We start from the raw sequence: 24,741 nt of genomic DNA, 5'->3' as shown, positions 1-24,741 counted from the left end.
GTGCCCATACTCACGGTTTTGCGGCATCTTTACTGAAAAAGGTGGAAATATAAACACAGCTCAAGACTTGGAACCAGAACAACATCTGGAAACTACATTTACTCCAGGAAAGAAAAAAAAAAGAACCACCTCCCCCCAAAAAAATAGAAAACAACAGAAAAAGAAAAGAAAAAGAAGAGAAAAGCAAGGAAGAAAGGAAAAAAGGGAAAACAAATACCGAAAATATCTTTAAACTTGAATTTCTAATAAGCAGTCGTTTTAGCCAAAGAGTACAAAATACAAATCCGCCAATAAAAGAGCATTTGAAACTACAGACAAAACTATAAGTTGATTTAGTTTTCATGAGAACAACGGCAGCGGAAGCAACAACAAACTCGGTCGAGGGCTACGTAGAGTTTGTTAATAACTTTTGGGGCAGTTCTCCAGAACAAAGTTTTGAAATTATATCTATTCGAATAAAGGACTCTATAAAAACTCTTTATGAAGTCATCAATTTTTACCAAGAAAAGATAAGCATAGAAAAAGACTATATTAAACGACTAGAAAAGTTACAGGCAAAATGTCCATTGGGCACTCATGAAACTGGCAGTCTCAAACGGTCGCTTGACAAATTCCATTTGGAGAATGATACCATGATAGATCACAATGTTAAATTTGTCAAGTCAACGCAGGATGCAAACCTCGAAAAGCTACATCATTTCACTCAATTGTATATCCAAAAAGTCGACAAGCTTCGTCATCATATGGGCAAAGTCATTTTGCGACGAGCCAACACTTTAAAAGAGCTAAATGTGCATAAAAATAAATACCAAGAGGAATGCGGCTTGATGAAGTCGTTGAAATTGCAATTGCAAACAACTTGGGGTAAAGAATTGGAGAAAAACCAGCTTAAATATAATAAACTTTCCAGCTCCATCGCACAGACCCGGAATAACTATCAATACTCCATCAATGCGTTTAAAGAAATCAACGATATTTACAAAAGAGACTGGTCCATATCAGTCAATGATTTTTACAAGTTGGAGATTGAGCGTGTTCAATTGATCAAAATCAACTGCTTTAATTACTGCAATAATATTGCAACTCTCTGTGTTGATGTGGATCAATCAATAGATTTGGCTAGATCGAGTTTTGCTGCCGTACAGCCTCAGCCCGACGTGCAGGAATTTAGCAATAATTACGGCACTGGTAACAAAATATATAATGACCCCGAGTTTGTTGAATACATGACGGGCACGGAAGAGCCTTCCATAGGCTATACTATACTGGGACTGCGAAACCCCAACCACGATGAAATCTTGACAAGAACTTATTCAAACTTTTCGCAGAGACAACAAGTAGGCAAACAACAGCTGCCGCCAAAGAATTTACAGCAACCACCTCGGAATGGTCGTGATAACGGAGAGAGCATAATGTTCAACCCAATAGATGATTTCACTTTAAAGGCTCAGGCTGCAAGGCCAAGTACTGAGAAGATGATTGCTAATGGCAGCAACAATACCAACACTAATACTAATACTACCACTAGTAATAACAATCATAGTAATGGAGTAGGTCGCGGCAGTCCACCGAAATCACCTTTTTATCACCATATTACTTCACCATTAAAAGATTTGCCAAAAGTAGATTTACAATTCACCAACCCACTGGAGAATGAAAAAAACTTTAATGAGAGAAATCACTTTGTGACTCCAACAAAAAATACAATTTTTGATACTTCGCCGTATAAGCAAAGAAATGCTATTCCCGACCTTTCACCAACAAAACAAATCAACGCAACCATGACAACAAATACAACAACCCCATCCAATCCAACAATGACACCAATACCAATACCACTACCAATATCATCACCAACACAAACAGCAAAAACAAAACCAATTGAACAACATATTCCTGCTACAAGGCAAACACTCTCGCCGCCAAAGAATAGTCATACTCCAGCCCGGAAACCTCCCATTGACTTGTTATCTCACAAGACACAGTCCACTTCAAGTTCTGTACCAGATAACGATGTGTTTTCAAAAGACGAGAGACTCTCAAATAGTGGTGGAACATCGTCCAACTATAGCTCTGAGAGAAATTGGGCATCACCAAGAAGAAGAGAGAAACAACTTCAACAGATGCAGGAGCAAATTACTCGTAGAGCCACTAATGAATTTGGTAGAAGGTCACAAAATTCCAGAAATGATGCAATTGATCAACAACTGATAAATGCAAAGACAAAAGTGCCGATAGTGAATGACTTTTCAATCGACTTTATTGCTAAAGCTTTAGAAGATTTGAACGCTGGTGGAAATGGCGACGTTAACCAATTTAGAAGGTCAATACGAAGCAATGGTAATGGTCTGAATGAGGGTAATCATGAAAGAAACAGCGAGAGAAATTACGAGAGAGGCCATGAGAGGGATAGAGAAAGTATTGTCACAAGTACCTATAGTCGCAGACCCAAGTCCGACTATATAGATGATCATAATGAAGTAGCGCAACGTTACGAATCAATAAGTTTTAGACGACCCAAATCTATGGTTGATATTGGCGGCAGTGATAATGGTGTCAACAATGTCAATGAGAGCTTTGCCAATAAACGTGCGTCTCCCGATGTCTTTACTACTAAGCCACAACAATACCCATATGCACAGAAACAGAATAGGTATTATCAAACTCCAAATAATTCACCCTTAAAATCGAAAACCGTTGAGCTGAAGAACGTCAAACCAACAATTAAAATCACGCCAGTCAATCAGAGACCATACGTGAGTACTGCTACTGCTCGGTACACTTTCAAGCCGCAGGAAGAGGGGGAGTTGTATTTCCGCAAAGGTTGGCAAATGTTTATTATTCATAAGCAAGAAGACAATTGGTTTGTTTGTGAATTGGGGCCAAATTGTGACGACTGTAATGGTATGATTGGATTGGTTCCGGGTAATTACATAGTTGAACACTAATATATAATACCATCTGGTGCTTTATTTTTAACTTTTTAATTTTTAATTTTTATTCTTTTTTTTATACATATATAGGCAACAGCAAATTCCTTGTAATACTACATATATGATGATAAACAAGTGTTGAATTGGTGATTGGAAACCGCGCTTAGTAATATTGTTTGTAATACTATCTCACAGTTTTTGCTGCAGATTTATGTTTATAGGTTAATCTTTTTTTCTTCCTTTTTATTTTTTTTTATTTTTTTTTGGTTTATTTTAAATCCGCTTACGCAGCACCAAAAAGCAGTGGCAGAAACAACAGCAAAAACAGCAACAACAGCACCAACAACAACAACCATAACAACAGTGAAAACCACTAAAGTTACATTTATATGTACTTATAATGACTCGAGCCGTTAGTAAACCATATTCAATTGATAACCTTCCTCCATTAATTGTTGGTGGCGCAGTCTTCAATTATCAATACAGCTCTAACCCACAAGCACTTCCTATTGAGTCTCTTCTCAAACGCGCTTTTGATTGTGGGTATAATGCCATTGACACGTCACCTTATTATGGTCCACTGGAGGAACTTCTTGGTGAGGCATTGCTCAAGCTCGGGTATCCTCGTGACTCTTACTACATCTGCACCAAGGCTGGACGTGTTAAGCTTGACGAGTTTGATTATTCGCGTGCACTGGTTCGTCAATCCGTTTATCGGTCTTTAAAGCGATTGAATACTGATTACCTTGACTTGGTGTACATGCATGACATTGAATTCCAAACTGCGCAAGCGGTAATAGATGCATTGAGAGAATTGCAAGAGTTGAAAAAAGAAGGCAAAGTTCGAAATATAGGTGTTTCTGGGTACCCTGTTTCTTTTCTTCTTGATATAGCATTAAAATGGAAGGAGGTTAACAATGGGGAACCATTGGATGCCGTGTTATCGTATAGTAATGGCTGTCTTCAAAATAGGATCTTGTTTGACTATTATGAACGATTCAAATCAGAGGCTGGAGTCAGGAAAGTACTTAATGGTTCGATTTTGTCCATGTCCCTATTGCGATCAGCCAAGACTCATGATTTCCACCCGGCATCGAGCGAGTTGAAGCAACGAGTTTACGAAATTGCTTCGGAGTTAAAGTCGAAAGATGAAAAAAATGATGGTGTCGAGTTGGCAGAATTGGCTACAAAATATGCAATTGCTGAGTGGTTGATCAAGTATAAAGAGAGTATTGTTTTGGGAGTCTCAAACGTCGAGGAGCTTAATTTAGCAATTGATGTTTATGAAAATTTACAAAAAACAGGGTTGACCTCTGAGGATAAGAAGTTGATTGACAAGGTGCAGCATGATTTGGGTAAGCACATGAATGAAACATGGCCCAGTGGGTTCCATTAAAGCAAGCTAAATATGTCCAAAAGAATTTTTTTTTTTTAAAAAAAAAAGAATTAAAAAAAAAAGTATTTTGAAAATCTAATGGTTGAAAAGTGAAAAGAAAATTGTGCTATTTAAAAAAATTGTCTTTTTTAATTTGTGCTCTAGTTTATAGATATAATAGAATGATACCGAGAAGGAAAGTAATGTTTTTGGGAAAGGCAAGTAAAATTTACGTACGTACATATATATATGTATATGTATATATGTAGGTAATTTATATATGGTTGCGTTTGTAAGGGAAGCATATGGTATCTTTCGCGGCGCAAGATCGGATCGTGGCGCGTCCATCACACACACAAATTTGTTGAAATAATGCGTATACACGTTGAGGCAAGATTTCCTTCTCTTACATTCAATAACATCCTCGATACTACTACATTACTACTATTACATCTATTATTACCGCTATAATGGCACCTAAGAGACCTTTTTCAGCTGATGCAAACGAGACGGAAATTATTTTAGATAATAAGAAACGAGTCACTGTACGGAGATTCAAGAATATCAACTTGGTTGACATTCGTGAGTACTGGACTGACGCTAAAGGCAAACGCAATCCGTCACAGAAGGGGATTTCGCTAACTGAAGACACTTATATTGAATTGATCAAAGCTCACAATAAGATCCAGAATGCTTTGGATAAGTTGAATAGTGGAGATAATGACGCGGGTGCAAGTAACAAAAAGAAACCAAAAATCGATATTGGAAAGGTTAACGAGAAAAAGAGTGAAAAAGAGGATGGCAAAGAAGCTCAAGCTGGAAGTGAAGCTGCTGCAGAGAATGCAGGTGAAGATTAGTAAAAATTAAAATTGAAAAATACAAAAAATACAAAAAATACAAGAAAACAAAAAACTAGAAAGAAAACAAAACAAAGGAAAGATCAAGATTTTAGAGAAGTTGGTGAAGATGGCGGAAACTGCAAAGGATAGGTGGTTATAGAAAGGCGATTATTGTGTGTTTTGTACGTGTGATTGTGGAAGGATGGGACGCGGTGCAGCAATCGAGTTGTAAATTTGACAATGTGAGAAAAGATGCAAGTGGGATAGTCAAGTTGTGTTTATTACATTGATATATTGAAGAAGTCAGCTTTCAGATTTGGAGAGAAACTTTTGTACAAGAAGATTACGGATACGCCTTGTTGATAAAAGGTATTGTTCGAAATATTTGTTTTGTAGAGAGTTGGCAATTGCACTCTGTAATTTGTTTTCTTTCTTTTCATTTTATATATATTTCTTTTATTTCTTCATGTAAAGGAAGGGGTGTGAAGGAAAGAAAAAAAAGCTGTTCTTGACTTTGGTGTTCTCGAAGTAGTGGTTATAGTTGATAGACTCAATTTTGGGGTTGTAAAGATTATAAGTGGTTATTTTTATTCGGTATTTGTAAGGACGTAGTAGATAATGTTGGCAATATTGTTATTACCACCTATAGTGGTATAAGCAAGTACATTATACTTGAGAAAGATGAAATAAAGGCTTTACCACTTTCCAGCTCTATGCAAAAACGTTGGTGGTTGATAAGTTTTGATATTTACTATAAGCAAGCAGTTTAATACGCAAGAATTACGTTTCATCCATTTTAAGTATTGCTCAAGGCAACAACAGCATCAGTTGGGTTATACCAAAGATACGGACTAGATCTCTCCATTTAATCTCCTTGATAAACATTAAAGTGTGCACAACTATTTACAATTCAGTTACCAAAGAACAAAATAAAATTTGACATATTAACCGATATTAATATAAACTTCCAAACACTTGTTTATGGTTACGAATGTAGAAGCACAGACATTGGAAAAGTTTAAAAAAAATCAAAATCAAAATTAAAATTAGAATTATAGTAAAATAAAAAAACAAGTAAATGAATGCTGGATTTCATTGCAATTTATGTGAGTTACAACTCTTTGCTTGCAATTCTTATTAGTGATACACCTGCTTCCAGATAGCCTAGAGATAAGAGTCTTGTGCATACTTACTACAAATGGGAAGATGGTGATTCTATCTGTATAATCTCTGCTTTTGCATTGCCAAATGGTAAGGGGGAACAAAAAAAAAAGGCTAGGTTATGAAGGACTAAGACAAATGAATTGGGGGTTCATCCTGTCAATAAATAGCATGCATGATAGCCGCAGGTAGAACTATAGCAAGTGGAACGTTGTTTCAGAAGCTCGCGATGTAAGTCGAAGTTATGATTGCTCTTCTACTATTTGAGTATATTGAGCATCATTTGTGTTTAAAAACTCTTTGAAACAATGTCAAATGAAAAAGGAATTGATTTCATAGGTATTGAATGGTAGGAAGGGATTCCTTCGTTTTTGAAATTTTTTTTTTTTTTTTAATTTCAATTTTTTCATAATTTCATTTTCTGAGAAGGGCTTTTGTAACTCCTTTTGATTGCTATAAAATTGCTAAATTAAAAAGGAAGAGAAGAAGAAACAGCACAAGAAGCACAAGAAGCTGATGATGATATCGGGGAATGTTAAATAGGATGTACGACTATATTGTTAGCAAATATAAGAACAAAACAAAAAAAGAAAAGAATAACATACTATAACTACGTGGTTATTAAGTAGCTCTATTACATATACAAATACATATATACATTTTTCTTTTCTACAGGGTGCAGACAGACTTGCTTTTATTGGGACAAAAATAAGTAAATCCCAAACCTCAAATTTCGATTTTCAAATTTCAAATCTTTGCTTTTCGTGTTTATTTTCTCAAAAAAGGCACCTTAATAATATCTAATAAGAATTATTATATTAGATCATTATTATTACTACTATTATTATAATAATAATATAAATTGACCAAGAAACAAAAGAATCAACATTCTATATTCTCACAAATCTACTCGTTCACCAACTTACTCAAGGTCGTGACTATTTACCAAACAAGAGTCTACAAGTCTGGTTAGTAATGGAAAGTACAGATCAACTCGGTAATGCTGATGACCCAGTTTTCAGAAGCTCAAGCACTTTGAACAACCACCTTAGAGATAAGAGACAAAACAAGCGCAGCAAGGATCACCATGGAATTGATCACAGCAATAATCAGAGTACCTCATCATTAGAGAAACTTATAAACTCTGGTTCATATATAGATCATCGAAACCAAAGTGATTTAGCACATCTTCATTCGTCTCCTGCCAGATCAAGAAGAAGAAATAATGGGAGTGTATTCAAAAGGTCAAACTTGGGAAACAGTGACAACACTAATAACCACAACAACCATAACAACAATAATAACGACAACAACAACAACAACAACAACAATAACAGCAACAGTAACAATGCTGGGTCTCCAAATAGTGGAGATGGAAATATACCGCCACGAAGACCATCTAATCTCCCGTTGACTAATCGCAATTTACAGCATTTGCTTCGAAGCTCTGTTTCCGCACCAGGTGCTGCAGAGAGCACTACACCCGATGCAGTTGCATTGGATATGGATCAATTTGCAAGAGAACAAAGTCGACTTGCAAGATCACACTCATGGACTGATCCATTTGGCGATGGCCAGGGTCAAGGACAAAACCAGAGCCTGAGCTACGGAAATGGAAATGGAAATGGAAATGGAAAAGAATATGGAAGGAATGACTCCTATACTGGAAATGGTGATTTTGATAATTACTCGGTCAACTCGCTTGAATTTGGAGAGTCAAATCCATCGTCTGATCATTCTAGTGACTCGACATCGCTCGATGATGTTTGGCATTTTGATAGAGAAGAGATTAAGCGTGACGAATGGCCAAACTTGGATATTCTTGAAGAATTTGTTAAAGAAGAATATGAGATTGCCGAAAGAGAAAATGGTCAGGGCATTAATACAGAGCAATCAGTAAATTTTGGTGCACATCATCGTATACACGACGAAGGGGTTGGAACAAGAACCGGAGCTAGGGCTGCAACTGAAGGTGGGGCAGCAGCTGTCGTTGGTACTGGTTCATATAGTCCAAGACTGCACAATGATCGGAAACAGCAGCAGCAACAACAACCATCATCATCATCATCATCACCACCACAACAACCATCATCATCATCATCATCACCACCACAACAACAACAACAACAACAACAACAAAACAAGGATGTGGGAGTTGACGAAGATGATGCCGATGAAAATACTCCTCTTATTGAAAACTTTCAATCAAACGACCTTGAGTCATTAAATTCTCTTTCAGAATCATTTAGGGTTCGACCCACGCCAACTCAGCCATGGGAGAAATCCAAAGACCAAATTCCTACCATATTGAACAGGAAGAGCACATCCCCAAATCAGAAAAACCGGAACCAAAAAGATGGCGAGGTTTGTCGTTATACTTATTTTCGAGAAGATTTACCAAAAACCATTTATTCGCCAACTATTGGTGGCTTGTTGAGTGATGACCCCAAATTGAGCATCCATGATAGGTTGGTGGAATTATTCAGACCCGGAACAAGATCCTTTGGCGATAACTCTACCATTAGCCATAAGCAGCAAGATTCTTTATCTTCAACTAATTTGCAATCACAACAACAAATACAAACACAAACACAAACACAACCACAAACACAACCACAATTGCAATCACAAACTCCAACACTGACTCACGCTTTGTCTCAAGCACAAGCACAATCACTCAAGCCAGGAAGAATTGGTAATGAAACCCCATTACCGCTTTCTATCAATGGAGAAATAGTTAATGATCCATTTTGGTTAGATGTGCTTGATCCAACAGAGGAGGAAATGAAGGTTATTTCACGAACATTTGGAATCCACCCATTGACAACAGAAGACATCTTTCTTGGTGAAGCAAGAGAAAAAGTTGAACTATTTAGACTGTATTATTTTATTTGTTTTACTTCTTTCGACGTGGTTTACGAGAGAAGAAAACAGAAAGCAAAAGAGCAGGAAAAAAAGTATAATAAATTGCAGGAAATGTATGAAAATGCTTCCGACCATGATAGCTTATACGGACAATATAATGGGAATGGTAATCATGGAGCTGTGCAAAGATTCTTATCAAAAGCTTTTGGAGGCTTATTCAAGGGCAAAAAGAAACCTCCTTCAATATATGAGAAACCGCAATCTTCATCAATGAAGTCCAAGGGAAAAAGAATTAGGGAAGGTGAGCTTGCACCTTTGAACATGTACATGATTGTGTTTAAGAATGCAGTAATCAGTTTCCATTTTTCTCCAACACCACATCCCATAAATGTCAGAAGAAGAGCAAGAATGTTAAAAGACTACCTCACAGTGTCTTCAGATTGGATATGCTACGCCTTAATTGATGATATTACTGATTCGTTCGCACCAATGATTGAAACCATTGAGACAGAAGTGAACTCCATTGAGGATGCCATCTTGAGGATGCATTCGGGAGAAAATGAAGACTCTGATGATTCCGACGATGAAGAAGATGATGGGGCAAGTCAAAGTATACATCAGCACACTAAGCATCCCCGCCATGTCCACAATCATCATTCTCAGCATCAAAATCGTAACAACGAACGCGAGAATGTTTTTGTGTGGCGTAAGAGATCCAAATCCATGGTGGAACCAAACCCACAAGGATTCTACCGAATGGCAAACACCAAGTCCAAGGCAAGTTCATCGAGCTCGTCAACGTCCGATACTGGATCATCACATATTTTGGGGTGGAAACGAAAGGGTGATATGTTACGAAGAATTGGAGAGTGCAGAAAACGTGTTATGTCAGTGCTTCGACTTCTCAGTTCCAAAGCAGATGTGATTAAAGGGTTCAGTAAACGTTTTAATGATGTAGATACTGGTAATTACCAACAGCTGGAGATTGCTATGTATTTAGGGGACATTCAAGATCACATAGTCACCATGATCCAAGCATTGAACCATTATGAGAAATTGTTGGCACGTTTCCACCTGAATTACTTGGCTCAGATAAATATCGATATGACAAAAGTTAATAATGATACTAACGACGTATTGGGTAAGATTACTATTTTGGGTACGATTGTCCTTCCAATCAATGTTGTGACTGGTCTTTGGGGTATGAACTGTATAGTACCAGGACAAGATTATGATGGATTACTATGGTTTTGGTGTATTGTTGGTGCCATGGCCTTGTTTAGTATATTTGCTTATCATTATGCTAGAAGGGTAACAGGTTTATAAGACTAGAGTGTATCATGATTTAATAAAAGTTTTATTTTCTTCTTTACATATGAATAAGTATAATAAATGTAGATATACATATATATATATATATATGTTCATATTCATATTCATTTTGACTTGATGCTGGTCAACTTTTCTTTTTCAATTCAATGTTGTCGGATTTAGAGTTGCCCATTCTGCTTCAAAATATTAATAGCATTGGAAATACTATATACTTTATCTCTTTGTAGAAACAAACACACGATATTCAACATTTGGAAACTGGTGTCCAAACACGTTGTATATAATTGAAATTGAATAATTCATATTCCAAGAGATAGTTATTGATAATCCCTTAGAATGTGCTGTCATTTTTCATGGCTATCTCTAACATGGCTTAGAGAGAACTAACCACATTACAGATTTTTATCTGCACGTGAATTTCACTCTACTTTTTTTCTGTTTTTTTTTTTTTTTTTGTTTTGTTCTATTCTTTTCGTTTCGTTTCGTTGCACTAGAGAATACTCGATTACTAAATAATTGCAACACAATCCCGCTCAACCAGCATTGCCTCCAGATTTAGAATACTTCAATTGAATCTTCGCCTAGTATTTAAACCATCAACTAGAATCAACCAAAAGAGAGAACTTTGAAACTAAAAAAGAATATATATATATATTCATATTCAAGTGAAGGAAAATAATAATAATAATAGAAAAAAAGGAAAATAGGAAATCAATCAATCAAGCAATCAATCAATCAAAGAAAGAAATAGATAAGAAAACTTTCAATATGTCGTTGCAAATGTCGCTCGTGTTTAGCACGATGGTTGCCCAACTGGTACTCCTTCTTCTTCTTGTACTTCCGCTTCCTTACATTGTCCGTTCTAACATCATTTCATTCTTAGATCGGATTCAGCACTCCCAACACTTTAAAGTAGTGCTCATATTCAGTCTCGTGCTTATGTCATTGCAATTCTGGGATTGTCTTGCAAGATTGCAAAAGTACCAAAAAATACAAGAGCAGATCAATGGCAATCCCCAGTATGGTGGCGGTTTTATCAACTATGATAAGTTGGCAAGCAAATTCTACTCAGAAAGGAATTTATATTTGAGCGGTGCTATTTTGTACTTGCAGTTGTGTATTGGAACCGTGGTGACTATAGTTAAGAAATTAGTGTTGAAACAAAAGATTTTGAGGGATCATTCAGTTGAGTTAAAGAAGAAAGGTTTAGCTGGTAGAGATGCCGAGAGAAAGAAGACAGATGAAGAGATTACAGAGATAGTAAGGTTGAAACAGTTGATTGAAGTGAAACTGAGAGATGTTAAAGTATTGAAAAAGCAAATAAAGGGAATGCAAGCTACGTATGATGGAATGAATGCAACTGGAATAAGAAATAAGGATGATTAGGTAAAAAATTTTTTTTAGATGTGATCAGATTGCATATGGAAAGTTTTGTATAAGTAAGCTATTCTATACACCAGAATTGAAACAGAAAGAAAGATAGAAAGAAAGAAAAATTAAATGAATATATAAATATATACATGTATGTATATATAAACATATTAGATATAAAGTTTTTAAAACAAAAAATAATAAAAAAAATTTAGAAATAGAAAAGAAATGAGTAAAAAGTATTGACGACATAAATGAATGAGACCAATGTTGTCAATTGTGATGCCAACTTTTCAAGAGTCAGTTATTTCTATGAGTGACTGCTGTAATGACCACTGATCAAGTTACGGTAAGTTGGTACTTCTTGCCCACTTGCTGCGTCATAAATTGTACAATATCTAATTGATTTGGCCGAGTCTTCAATAGCAAATTTGACCTGTATACCCAGCTCGTGCTCTGTTCCTTGACCATTTGTCTTGAATCTTGCAATGAGTTTTTCCTCGCCGTGTGATTGCAAAACAACAGGTTCATGATACCTACATGTTATTCTATTTTTCTCTTTATTAAATGCACCTTGAGGCTTTGACGAAGCCGAAGTTGCTTGTACATCTTGATTCAACGCAGCTGAGACCACAAAATTGTTCAACACCAATTTTTCACTAACGGTAGACTTGATGCTAATAAGCAAACTCGATTGGTGAGGTTCATGCTTCCAAACTTGGTGTATGGACAATGGCACTTGCAGGGTCTTGTACAAATATTTCAAACCACCAGATGTCTTGGAAATAATGGTTGATGGATCGATTGTGTAATTTCCTTCACCAAGCTCCTGAATAAAGTTTTTGTTGACAATGAGCTTATCGTATTTGTATGGAATATTAACATTGATAAATGTGTCTTGCACAAGCGGACCATTGTAATTGAATGCAACTTCACCAACAACTTGGCCAGCAATTACTTGGCCATCTTTGATATTTGCATTTATAATCTCGGCCACCGATGCATTTAACCCGCTTGTTGCTTCGGAAAGATTGAAATGTTTGAAATCGTTCTTTAATAAAGAACCAGTATCTTGAGTAGACAAGTGTTTGAATTGAGTCTCGCCCAAACTTGAGAATCTGTGTGCAATTGGTGGCGGTGGTTGTTGATGTTGTTGATGTTGTTGATGTTGATAAGCGGGAGCAGAAGCAGGAGCTGCAAACGAATCGCGGGTAGATGTGCTTGTGGATGCAGCGGGTAAATTGTGAAAGATTGAAGAATCTCTCACTGAAGAGTTCGTATCGGTATGATGAACTTTTCTAGAAGGTGGTGGACGTGGAGCTGCTGTTGAGCTATTTGCACTTGTAATAGATTCTGCCATTGTACCCATTCTTGGCGCCTTGGATGTGAAGAGGGTAGACTCTGAATCTTTAGACGCTCCTCCCAGACCCTGTTCTGTTTGTTTATAAAAGAGATCTGGTTCAGGAAGCTGCTCGGAATTCTTTTCTGTAATTGAGTTTCGAACTCCATTACGTCCAGTATTTGTAGCTGCCGTTATAGGTTTCTGATCATCGCCAGTTTCAAATGAATAGATTCCATCACTGCTTTGTCTTGAACGTTGAGCGTCATTTTGAATGAAGCTGCCAGGCACCATGGATGGTTGCAAGGAACGTCCTTGGAAATGACCTTGACCTTGACCTTGGCCCTGGCCTTGACCTTGGCCCTGGCCTTGACCTTGGCTATGTGGTAACTGAGCTTGTGGATCCAAAGATGATTTTGGAACTTGGTTCAGCGCAGGTGGGGTTGGGTAGAAGTCTTGATTACGATTGTCAATGGGACTGGTATCGCCCAACTCGTTTCTTTGTAATAATGAGCTTCTACGGCCTGCAACTATAGACTCGTCACTATCATCTTCATCATCGTCGTCGTCATCATCATCACCTTCATCACCTTCATTATTATACTTGATAAAATTAGGCGATTCAGCTGTTTGCTCCGATAATGGGTTTGGTGGAAGGAATTTATTGTGAACAGGTGTTGATGGCTGTCCGACTTCTTTGCTTTGATTAGAGGCCACGGATCCAAAGGTCGATTGACGAGGTTGTCCACTTGATTGAAATTGTTGTTGTTGTTGTTGTTGTTGTTGTTGTTGTTGAGCCTGAGCTGGTTGTTGGAATTGCTGAGATTGGGGAGACGTTTGAAATTGAGAAGGTTGCGATTGTTGGAATTGCTGAGATTGAGGAGACGTTTGAAATTGAGAAGGTTGTGATTGTTGAAACTGTTGGGGTTGTGCAGTATTTGCAACAGTTTGTCTTGGCTGTGGTTGCAATGGTTGTTTAAATGGTGAAGTTACTTCGCTTGCCTCGTTTGTTGTGTTTGCTGCATTTGTTGCATTTGTGTCACGATTATTGGATTCAAAATATTGAGGCGAAGCAAAAGTTGGTTCTGGGATGTTTGCTTGACCATTAGCATTATTATTATTATTAGTTGTTGTTGTTGTTGCTGTTGCTGCAGTTTGCGATCTTTGAGTAGAAGGTGGCTCGTATGTAGATCTTCTCGTAGTGTTTCTTGATAACAATGACGTGCTTTGTGTTCTTGAGATTGATGCATCAGTTGAAACAGAAGCATCTTCTGGGATCGTTGCTTCTTGATTGAGTTGATTCTTGTCTTTCTTATTCTTTCTGCCAAAAATAGAGCCAACTTTAGACCTAAGTTTTGATTGCTTTTTGGGCGATGATGGTTCATCACTAGCTCCATGATGCTTATCAAGTTTACCAAATGAACTCATCCTTCTCAGTTTTGGATGACCATGCTCCAAAGAACCAGCACCAGCACCAACATGTGATGAGCCTGTCGTTGTTGCTGTTGTTGTTGTTGACGATGATGCTCTTCTTGAAGAGCCTGGTTTATTATTTGCTGGGGCCTGGAATTGGGTTTGTTGCAAGTAGTCCAATTGACTATTCATCTCATTGTCCAACTTGAAACTTCCCAAGAGGTAGTTTGTTGAGTTTTCGTTATTCTTCAATTCCTTGGTCAATTTCCCATTGTACATTTGGAAAAAATTCAACACGATATTAAACATCAATTGGATCTCGACTTTTTTAAAGTCCTCCAAGTTTTGAAAAGTTTGAGGCGCTTTGTAATTCCATTGGTATTCTCCATCCTTGGTCAAGTGGGAGCTAATTTCTTGCAACTCTTGTCCGTTTACAATCAACTCCGAGATTCTTACATCGTTTTCAATCAAGTTTCTTAATGGGTCAATAATCTCCAGCTTCAAATTCTTTCTTATAATTTCATTATTATGGTGTTCCATCTCGACTGCTTTGAGCAAACAATTCCAATTACGAGGAAAGTTGTTGAACCCCACGTTGCTGCGTTTGGCAATCTTATCGGCATCATCAATTAATTGCTTGAGGTTTTGATTGTGTGTGGATAACGTGGACAGGTAGTGGTTAAAACATGATATTAAATCCTTGTTGATACCAGACGAGCCAGCAACAACATTGGGAACAATAGCAGCGGCCTGTTCTGGAGTTTTCGAAGTTAAAATTGTTGTTGCAAAGTTGTATGACTCCTCCATTGTCCTTCTCAGTGTTATTATTATGCTTGTAGGTTGTGTGTACAGTTGTGGTAGAAAGTAGTGGTTGTTTTTGTTGTTGTTGTTTTTTTTTTATGTTTATGTTACAAAGTGTTTCCTTTTTGCTCGAAATAATCAAGCTCAATTACAGAATGAGTAAGTTTAAGTTTTAGTATTGATGGTTCTAAAGTTACTTAATACTAGTTGTTATTATTGTTTTTTATTATTGAGTGGTTATGTTATGGTGTGATTGATGATATTAGAATTAAGGATTCAGTTCTTCACTTTCCAGTTTTTCGGTGGCTGGAAACTTCGGCTATTGTTTTCAATTTTCGATTGAGCACCTTGACCTTTTTTTTTAAACTAATTTTTTTTCTCCCTCATTTCTTTTTGTCTTTTTTTCTCGTTTTACTCCAATCTTTTCTATGGCTCAGGTTTCTCGGTTGTTGAAACTTTGGAGGGAAAAACTTGAAAAGAGAACCGAAGAATAGGTGGTGGGGGGAAGGGGGGGGGGGCGGAAGTGTAAAATATTGTCGCGACACTGAATATGTGGAGAATCTATTATATCGGAGCTTATTCTTACGATCAGAGATCGGCTTTAGCCAATTTGTTGGTAAAGTAGGTAAACACGTGCACATTCACTTCTTCACTTTACTTTACTTTACTTTGCTTCGCTTCCATTTCGTTTCCTATATATTGTTTGTCAACCATAGAATATCGTTATATAGACAAGTTTGAATTTTTCTACTGTTTTTCTGTAGTACTTGATCAAACTATCAATCGTTGATTGGCAAAACGGATGTCAAGTTGATTCTTTGGTACTATTTTTTCTACAAAGAGAAACCCCTAATTACGTAGTATTTTCAAAATTTGCTAGAATGAATCATGTTTGGTGAAAAGCTGAATAAGCTGTATACTTTTGTTTTTCTGTTGGTTGGTTAAAAAGAATGGATGTAGAACAAAAAAAAGTACAATTTGTATGGTAAGTGTGTAAATGACGTAGGAAGCAGCAGCAAAGAGAATGCAAATAATGGACAAGCCATGGTGCCTATTAAAAATAGTAAGGGTTCATAGCGAATCTCAAAGCCTTTCAACGAGTTGTTCTTGAGTACACAAGTATATGTAAATATAAATTTATATATATATAATTATGTATATTTATAAGTGTATATAAGTGTATATAAGTGTATATAAGTGTATATAAGTGTATATAAGTGTATGTGTATTTGCAGGTAGATAGTATTAAGACATAAGATCAAGTACTTCCGTTACAGGCTAAGCATATAAAATTTAGCCCGTTACAGGTCAGAAAATTTGGAGGCTTAATAAAAATGTGAATGAAGGGTGGTGGAGGGGCAATGTTGTAAGCAACCATATTGTTATGTACTGTGATGTATTGCACGATCCTTCTTATCAAGATGAGCAGAACGGCTCTTTCTTTTCTTTTTTTTAAATGGTTGTCAAAAATCATTACATTCTCATCAATTTCTTACTTCTATTCCATGTAGTTTGCTAAAACAAGCATGTTGATTGGTTCTTCTACAGGATAATTTGCAAATCCTTAAGCTACACTGTTCTCAAACCAAAAAAAAAAAAAATGGCAAATCAAATTTTGTCTAGACAAAACAGATACTTTTTATAAAGGCTCATTTTTTCATTCCTTTGCCATTGGTTACTAGTATGTTAATTGATAGTATGTTGACCAATATTTTTGTTGATAAAATATTGGTGGTTAATTTGTCATTCTCTGCATTGGCTCTACACTTCCATACAAAACAAATGTTTATTATGTACTACTTATCCCTATATCATCTATCTCTGACCAAGTTCCATTCTCATTGAACATCGAACGATATCGTACTGCGCACACTCATTACTCGAAGGTACACACATATAACAAAACATATAAAGGTACAGGTCCTCCTTACTATCTTTCTTCCTATCTTGCAATCCAGTTCTTTTTAGTTTCTTATTTCTAAGAAATTACTTGAAAAAGAAAAAAAACGACGGATACGAACTAAGTTCCTAAAAGGCTTAGTAAACCAAAAAAAAACAAAAAAAAAAGCTTCCCCCATCGTCTATTGCTGTGATATTAGCTCTTGAGAAATAAAACTAATAAAAGCAAATAGGTTCACAAGAGGTTGTAAAGGAGCTAAAGACTGAAGAAAAATTAAAAAGTAAAAAATTTATTTATTATACTTTGCTTCCTTGCAGATAAGATGTAAACGCATGAATGGGTGGGCCTATAAGAATGAAGCATTTCATTTTCATAATGAGTTTTCTAGACTCTTTTTTCGAAGTTGAATGCAGTTACGGTTACTCTTGTAAAAAGACGATCGACACAAAGGCAAAAAGATGCTCAAGAATAAGGGTGGAATATGAATAGAATATGGATAGAATATGGATATACCACGGATGGATATACTGTATATTGGCTTCTTATCTCTAGTGCTGTATAAAGAAATATAAACAACAACAACTACAACAAATATATCAAATATTGGAAAATTTCACTTAACCAGGCAAAGAAAAAAATTAATTACATAAGCAGCTTACTCTTGACTCTTTCTCTCTAATCTAGAAATATGATTGGTTAACAAAAGACAGATGCGGCTTAGATAAGAGTTTAAACTACATGGTAGCACAAGCAACTTAACGAAATTTGCAGCAAAAAGTTTAAAATTAGAGTAAAAAGAGAAGAATAAAACAATTGTAAAAAAAAAATTAAAATTAGAAAATATACATATAATAAATTCAACACACATAACTGGCAAATCTCTTATCTCTAAAACTTCCTATCTCAAGTCTTTTATTAATCAATTTTACAAAGTTGTTGGAAACAAGAAAAGAAAAGAAAAGAAACGCCCAAAGAAACGCCCAAAGAAATGTTTTAGACTATAATAGTTCCCGGAATAGGGTGGCTTATCATAAATGTATCACATGTTAAAGAATGGTATAGACGATTCTGTTTGTTTTCCGAACTTATTGGCCTTTTGTATGTCTATTGACAAGAAAAAAGAAAACAATCAGATGTACAGATATTAGCAGCCTCTACTTGATGATGTGATCAATAAAGAATATCCCTTGATATTGTGAGTCAAGCCAATGGACAATAGTTGACAATAACTTACTGATAAGAGATTTTAACCGTAAACACACTACAATCCTATTGTATCCATTCATCATCTGCATATGAAGATATACTTGTAGAGAACAAGTACAAGTATATATATATATATGACTTCCATATCCCTCCATCTTTCCCAAACCTTCTTCAGCCACTTTTCCTTCTTTCTTCTTTTCCTTTTTCTTTTTTTCCCCTTCTTCTTCTTCTTCTTCCTCTATCCAAGAATCATTTTTAGTTATCACAACAATGTCTGACTCGGGATTCACAGGCACAGGAACAGGAGGAGACGTCTTTAAAGTCGACCTCAATGAACAATTTGAACAAGGCGACATGGTATGGATCGGCACTGCCTCGGTGCTAGTCTGGATCATGATCCCTGGTGTTGGTCTTCTCTACTCTGGATTATCAAGAAAAAAGCATGCATTGTCATTGATGTGGGCCGCATTGATGGCTGCATGTGTCACTGCTTTCCAATGGTTCTTTTGGGGTTATTCATTGGTGTTTGCTCACAATGGTTCCAAATTCTTGGGAACATTACAAAACTTTTGTTTGAGAAATGTACTTGGTGCACCATCAGTTGTGCTGACGGTGCCAGATATCTTGTTTTGCTTTTACCAAGGTATGTTTGCCGCCGTGACTGCCATCTTGATGGTTGGTGCAGGTTGCGAAAGAGCCAGATTGGCCCCAATGATGGTGTTTTTATTTATTTGGCTTACTGTAGTGTATGCGCCAGTTGCATACTGGACTTGGGGTAAGAATGGATGGTTGGTCAGCCTTGGAGCATTGGATTTTGCTGGTGGTGGTCCAGTCCACGAAAACTCTGGTTTTGCTGCTTTGGCATACTCCTTGTGGTTGGGTAAGAGACATGACCCATTGACCAATGGTAAAGTTCCAAAGTATAAGCCACACTCTGTCTCATCCATTGTGTTGGGTACCGTTTTCCTTTGGTTTGGATGGTTTGGATTCAATGGTGGTTCAACTGGTAATGGAAATATGAGATCATGGTATGCATGTGTCAACACAAACATTGCTGCAGCATGTGGTGGGTTGACCTGGATGTTTGTTGATTACTTTAGAACTGGTGGAAAATGGTCTACTGTTGGTTTGTGCACTGGTGCCATTGCTGGTTTAGTTGGTATTACTCCTGCAGCAGGTTATGTTCCAGTTTACACTTCGATTGTGTTTGGTATTGTTCCAGGTATCGTTTGTAACTTTGCCGTTGACTTGAAGAACATTTTGGGTATCGATGATGGTATGGATGTTTGGGCATTGCACGGAATTGGTGGATTGTGTGGAAACATCATGACTGCATTGTTTGCTGCCGATTACGTTGCCATGATTGATGGAACCGAGATTGACGGTGGTTGGTTTAGCCACCATTATGTGCAATTGGGTTACCAGTTAGCTGGCTCTGTCTCCATTGCTGCATGGTCATTTGTTGTCACTTCAATCTTGTTGTTGGTGATGGACAGGATTCCATTCTTGAGAATCAGATTGCACGAAGACGAAGAGATTATGGGAACTGATTTGGCACAAATTGGTGAATATGCATACTATGAAAACGAATCCGATGGAAACCCATATGTGTTGGAACCAATTAGATCTACAGATGCAATCAAGGAGAAATTGAAGGCATCGGCATCAAACAAAGATGCTGAGCCCTTGCCAGAGGCCGATTTAGAAGCACAACCAGAAGCAATTGATGGTATCACGCGTGCTGCCAGTAACTCCCTGAGTTCAGTTAAAAAGTAATATAAATGAGTGAGAAAAGAAAGATAGGAAAAAACTATCTAAAATAAAAACCATAAATTCAACAACAAATCAATAAGAAAGAAGCAAAGTTTTTTTTGCAAATTCTATCTAGCATTGTTGCGTTCATTTTAATTTCAGTTCCTAATTAATGCATATGTCTATGTATGTGTGTATATCTTTGTTGTTCTATTTTTTTCTGATAGTTTTCATCTTTTTTTTTTCCCAAAAAATGGAATAAAAATAAAATAAAATAAAAATTAATTAATTAATAATGATTATACGGAAATTGTGTATGAAATGAAAAGTGATTGTAGTCACGTGATATAATGACTAAATCATTTGACTTTCGCTATTCACTTTATTTTTTTTCCTCGTCTTCAAATTTTGGTTGCAAAATGAATCATAGTTTTCTGGATTTTTAAAGTACCCCTCCCCACCCCCAAATTTTTTTTTGTTTCTACTTCCTTAAGAAAACTTCTTGAAAATGTTCTAACAAAAACTTAGCCAATGTACACTCACACACTATAATAGGATGCAATATAGAAAAAATTATTAATAAAAATAAAACCGATATACCCCGATAACTCCACCTAAATATAATTACTTGAGAGTTATTGCTGAAAATTGAAAAGTATACTTTTACTTTTCTTTCTTTGTCTTTCATCAAATCAAAATTTCATTTAAATATCACATATCAAACCTCATTATTGAAAAGTATAGCTAAACTAAATATACAAGCTCTTTATACCATAACTCATTTTTTTTTCTAGCTAAAATAAGTTTATTTTATTTATTTCTTTATTTATTTATTTTGTTTTTCCTATTTTTTGTGGCAAAAAATTTAGAATGATTCGGTGTAGCAATATACATCTGGTGAGTTTTTCATCTTTCTTACGGTTTGACACTCGTGTTTAATCATATTTGTAAATGCTGGTGGTCCACAACTTGCGACGGCAATTGATTTATGGATATTCTTTGGGTCGTCAGCAACAAGATTCATGGCATCTTGTTTGATTATATGGCCAATATGTGGGCGGCCGTAGTAGAGGTTATAAGGTGTTGAGGATGATGTAGAGGATGTAGTGGTGTTTGTTGAAAATGTACTATTTGGGTCGATGGTCATTGATGAAGATGTACGATTTATTGTCGAAATGCGTGTGGAGACTTGTTCAGATTTGCCATCTGTAGCCGATTTCTTTTGTTGTTGCTGTTGTTGTTGTTCTTGTGGTTGTGGTTGCTCTTTCTTTAGCTCTGGATCCTGTTGTTCCACTTCAGTAACTTGTTCAATCTCATCAAAAGTGGTGTTGGTTACATTTGTGTTTGTACCGGTTAGTGTTTGCGACTTTTCAACTACGGTAAATTGTGCCTTTTTAAGCAAGTTTTTCCTAGAATCACCGTCACAAGAACTTTCGTCTGAACTGTCAATTGCATATACATGTGCATCATCATCGCTTCCATTTTCCTGCGTCACGTAAATGTCTATAGTGAGCTTGCCTTGTAATACATATGGGATCAATTCATCCAAGATCCATTTAAACCAGATAATGTTGCGTTTGCGCTTTATTGTCCATATAAATCTAATGTGTGGGTTGCGTGGACGGAAGAGGTAATCTTGAGCTTCATCTTTCTCTTCAATTTGTCTCATCAAGTCAAGACATACAGGGAATGTAAATGCTCCACCAGAACCAGCGCCAAAGAATATACACGAGTCAAACGAGATAAATGGTTGGTGCACTGCTCCATATGGACCAGCAAACATTGATTGGATAGTTACTGTTTCATCGTCGTGCTCACTATGGTCAATATCAGTCAAGTACTTGTACAAGTTCTTGGTAAAACCTTTTTGCACACGAATAAGCAACTTCATTTCATTTGACGAGGAAAGCGAAGAGATTGTAAATGGGTGGTATTGAAACCATTTGATCTTGCCAACGTTGATATAAACGTGTTGCCCAGCTTTCCAGTTTTTGTATCCAAAAAACTTGTTAAACCATCTGTTTGGCACATAGTCCAGGTCCTTGACGGGGATGGTCATCAAGATTGTATCTTCGTCTAATACTTCAAATGTCAGGCGACACTTTGTTGGTGAGTGGTATTTGTGTATATGTGACATAATTTTGGATACAACACGGTCAATGACCAAGCCATGCACGGCAATCAACACGGCAGCACGGTCGCCTGGGTTGTGGATGAATGCCATAAAGAGCATGATAAATGCGAATACTCGATGTTGTACTAGCCAGAAATCGTAGGCCCATCTTCTAATAAATTTTGTTGAAGTCCAAGTCAAGATTGCCAATGAGCCATAGGCCATAAAGCCAAAGATTTGTGGTGGAATCATAATCATGATTTTGAAGTTCATTGAGAGCCAGTAGTAAGTACCCAAAGATAAGTGGACTGAGATGAATAGCCACATTAGTCTCGAGAGCCACTTGTGTAAGAATTCTAATCTATCAAATTGGAATCCCGATATTCTGGTTAGCCAGTCGTTGCGTGCCACAGACCAGAGCAAGATGGGTAAGTTTCCTACACCAACACGACCAATTCTTTTTGAGATGGGGTACATATAGCCTTGGTAGTTGATTAAAGTGACTTCAGCAAAGCAGAAACCAACGCACATACCGGTGAATACTAGGCAAAAGAGTACTAGACTGGGTTGGTAGTAAAAGTCCCATCTGTTGAATAGCCTCAATTTGCAGCAGGATGTCATCATGTCCCATTTGTGCAAAAACTTAAAGTATTTGACATTGGATAGTGTTGAAGGATTTCTTTTGTTTCTTAAATAAAGTGGAATCCAGTGGAAAAGCAAGCCGTGGAGCACGAGGAGGATTAGGGTGATGACAAATACTAGCCATTCATATTTGTTGTTTAGTTGTTTCTCAACAAAGTATTGCTGGTCGAATGGAATACCCATTTTTGTTGTAATTTGTTGTTGTTGTTGTTGTTTCTTGGTGAAGAAGAAGAAGAAGAAGAAGAAAAAAAAAAAAGAAGGTATTTTTCTTTCTTCTCTATTTTTTTTTGTTTTTTTGTTTTTTTGGGCAAGTCAGTTTCTTGGGTATATGTATGTGAATGCTAGATCGTTTAGATAAAAAAAAAAAGAAAAAAAGAAAAATTTAAGACTAACTCAAATACTAAATGGAGGAACACTGAATCCTTCTATTTGTGCAACAATTGAAATTGAAAATAAATATATATAAAAAAATTGAAATTTATATATGCAAAGCACGCACCCACACACAAACAAAGACTTAAGAAATCAGGTAAAGGATGAAGATGTTGGGCAAAGATGGAAGTTTATAAGTGAATCAGTTGTTTTGTTCCTTTTTTTTTTTTTATAGATAAACTGGTGTCTTGGCAGAAAGAAGAAGAAGAAGAAGAAGAAGAAGAAGAAAGGAAAAGAGAAAAAGAAAGTCCTGTCTCCTCTTTTTTATTCTTCATTTATTTATTTGCAATTATCTTTTCTTTCTTGCTTTTTCTTTTTTACAACCTCGATGCCTTGATAAAGACATGTAAAAGAGAAAGTAGAATAAATTAGATACAGGATATGTAGGATGTAGGATGTATGATGTAAAATTACAAGTATGCTTCATGGGTATATAGTTTTGTCAAATAGGCCAAAAGATTTTTTTTTTGTTCATCTGACGTAATAACAAACTTTTTGATTTATAAGATGGTAACAAATCGGGGGGAATAAAGATAAATAAGCCAAAAAAAGATAGAATAACTAAGTGAGTATAAAATATGAGAGTGGGTTTCTTGAAATGAAGGAATATTAGAGGAGGAGTTACCGCTGTTTTTCATTCTTTTTTTCTTTTTATTTTTTTTTGGGGGGGGGGGAGAAGAGGGGGGTAGGGGGATGTAACACAAAAGGAAAATCTGTTATTCAACACACAATACTGATGAAACTTGAGAGAGGACAAAAAAGAGAAAAGAGAAAGAGAGCAAAGAGATGGAGAGTGAGAGTAAACTGAAATCTAGAAATCCACATCAAAATTCCTTGTCTTTGCCATACCATCTATTCTTCTGGCATCACCATCACCCCCTTCCCATTTATTATTTTGTAGTAACAAAGTAATCCACATAAGAACTACTAATAAAACTTGTGCTTCCTACAATGTACAATGTAACTGACCTCAATATATACATATATATTCTGTTATTAGTAGTGTGCACTTATTCTTTTATTCTTACAACTTTCAGCTAATTTATAGAAACCACCACTATTACCTCCTACTCACAATCATCATTATTTCCTTACCAAAATGAACTCGATACGAGATGTGGTCCGAACAAAAAAAAAGAAGAACCTGTATTGTTGTTGGAGAGAGGCTTATTTCTATTTCCTCGACTAGTAATTGCAATAATAGCCCTAACAACAGCAACAACAACAGTAAAAATTTAAAATAGGAAGAACTTAGAAAACAGGTTTT

At 36.3% G+C, this 24,741-nt stretch overlaps 8 protein-coding genes across 8 annotated transcripts; 6 read left to right on the top strand and 2 right to left on the bottom strand. All coding sequences in view use genetic code 12, as the record gives it.

Moving 5' to 3' along the window:
- Nucleotides 1-341: 341 nt before the first annotated feature.
- Nucleotides 342-2,948, top strand: HOF1 (formin-binding protein; the record flags this gene model as incomplete). The annotated part of the gene is made up of 1 exon (XM_001524295.2): nt 342-2,948. One exon carries the CDS (start codon nt 342-344, stop codon nt 2,946-2,948), a length of 2,607 nt encoding a protein of 868 aa, XP_001524345.2.
- A 385-nt stretch (nt 2,949-3,333) lies between these two features.
- On the top strand, nt 3,334-4,329 carry PVL30_004040 (uncharacterized protein; the record flags this gene model as incomplete). Its single annotated transcript, XM_001524294.2, has 1 exon — nt 3,334-4,329. One exon carries the CDS (start codon nt 3,334-3,336, stop codon nt 4,327-4,329), a length of 996 nt encoding a protein of 331 aa, XP_001524344.2.
- A 449-nt stretch (nt 4,330-4,778) lies between these two features.
- Nucleotides 4,779-5,165, top strand: PVL30_004039 (uncharacterized protein; the record flags this gene model as incomplete). Its single annotated transcript, XM_001524293.1, has 1 exon — nt 4,779-5,165. One exon carries the CDS (start codon nt 4,779-4,781, stop codon nt 5,163-5,165), a length of 387 nt encoding a protein of 128 aa, XP_001524343.1.
- A 2,118-nt stretch (nt 5,166-7,283) lies between these two features.
- Nucleotides 7,284-10,499, top strand: MNR2 (CorA metal ion transporter; the record flags this gene model as incomplete). The annotated part of the gene is made up of 1 exon (XM_001524292.2): nt 7,284-10,499. The coding sequence occupies one exon, from the start codon at nt 7,284-7,286 to the stop codon at nt 10,497-10,499; it is 3,216 nt and encodes a 1,071-aa protein (XP_001524342.2).
- A 774-nt stretch (nt 10,500-11,273) lies between these two features.
- Nucleotides 11,274-11,891, top strand: YET1 (ER 25 kDa transmembrane protein; the record flags this gene model as incomplete). The annotated part of the gene is made up of 2 exons (XM_061119513.1): nt 11,274-11,321; nt 11,400-11,891. The coding sequence occupies 2 exons, from the start codon at nt 11,274-11,276 to the stop codon at nt 11,889-11,891; spliced, it is 540 nt and encodes a 179-aa protein (XP_060975496.1).
- Nucleotides 11,892-12,186: 295 nt separating this feature from the next.
- Nucleotides 12,187-15,435, bottom strand: SYP1 (enzyme inhibitor; the record flags this gene model as incomplete). Its single annotated transcript, XM_001524290.2, has 1 exon — nt 12,187-15,435. The coding sequence occupies one exon, from the start codon at nt 15,433-15,435 to the stop codon at nt 12,187-12,189; it is 3,249 nt and encodes a 1,082-aa protein (XP_001524340.2).
- A 3,370-nt stretch (nt 15,436-18,805) lies between these two features.
- On the top strand, nt 18,806-20,311 carry MEP2 (ammonium transporter; the record flags this gene model as incomplete). Its single annotated transcript, XM_001524289.2, has 1 exon — nt 18,806-20,311. The coding sequence occupies one exon, from the start codon at nt 18,806-18,808 to the stop codon at nt 20,309-20,311; it is 1,506 nt and encodes a 501-aa protein (XP_001524339.2).
- Nucleotides 20,312-21,152: 841 nt separating this feature from the next.
- FRP1 (ferric-chelate reductase Frp1) lies at nt 21,153-23,225 on the bottom strand (the record flags this gene model as incomplete). The annotated part of the gene is made up of 1 exon (XM_001524288.2): nt 21,153-23,225. The coding sequence occupies one exon, from the start codon at nt 23,223-23,225 to the stop codon at nt 21,153-21,155; it is 2,073 nt and encodes a 690-aa protein (XP_001524338.2).
- Between the last annotated feature and the right edge of the window lie 1,516 nt (nt 23,226-24,741).

Source organism: Lodderomyces elongisporus, chromosome 5, assembly GCF_030384665.1.
Source record: "Lodderomyces elongisporus chromosome 5, complete sequence".
Classification (NCBI taxonomy): domain Eukaryota; kingdom Fungi; phylum Ascomycota; class Pichiomycetes; order Serinales; family Debaryomycetaceae; genus Lodderomyces; species Lodderomyces elongisporus.
This window is presented reverse-complemented; position numbering and strand designations above follow the sequence as displayed.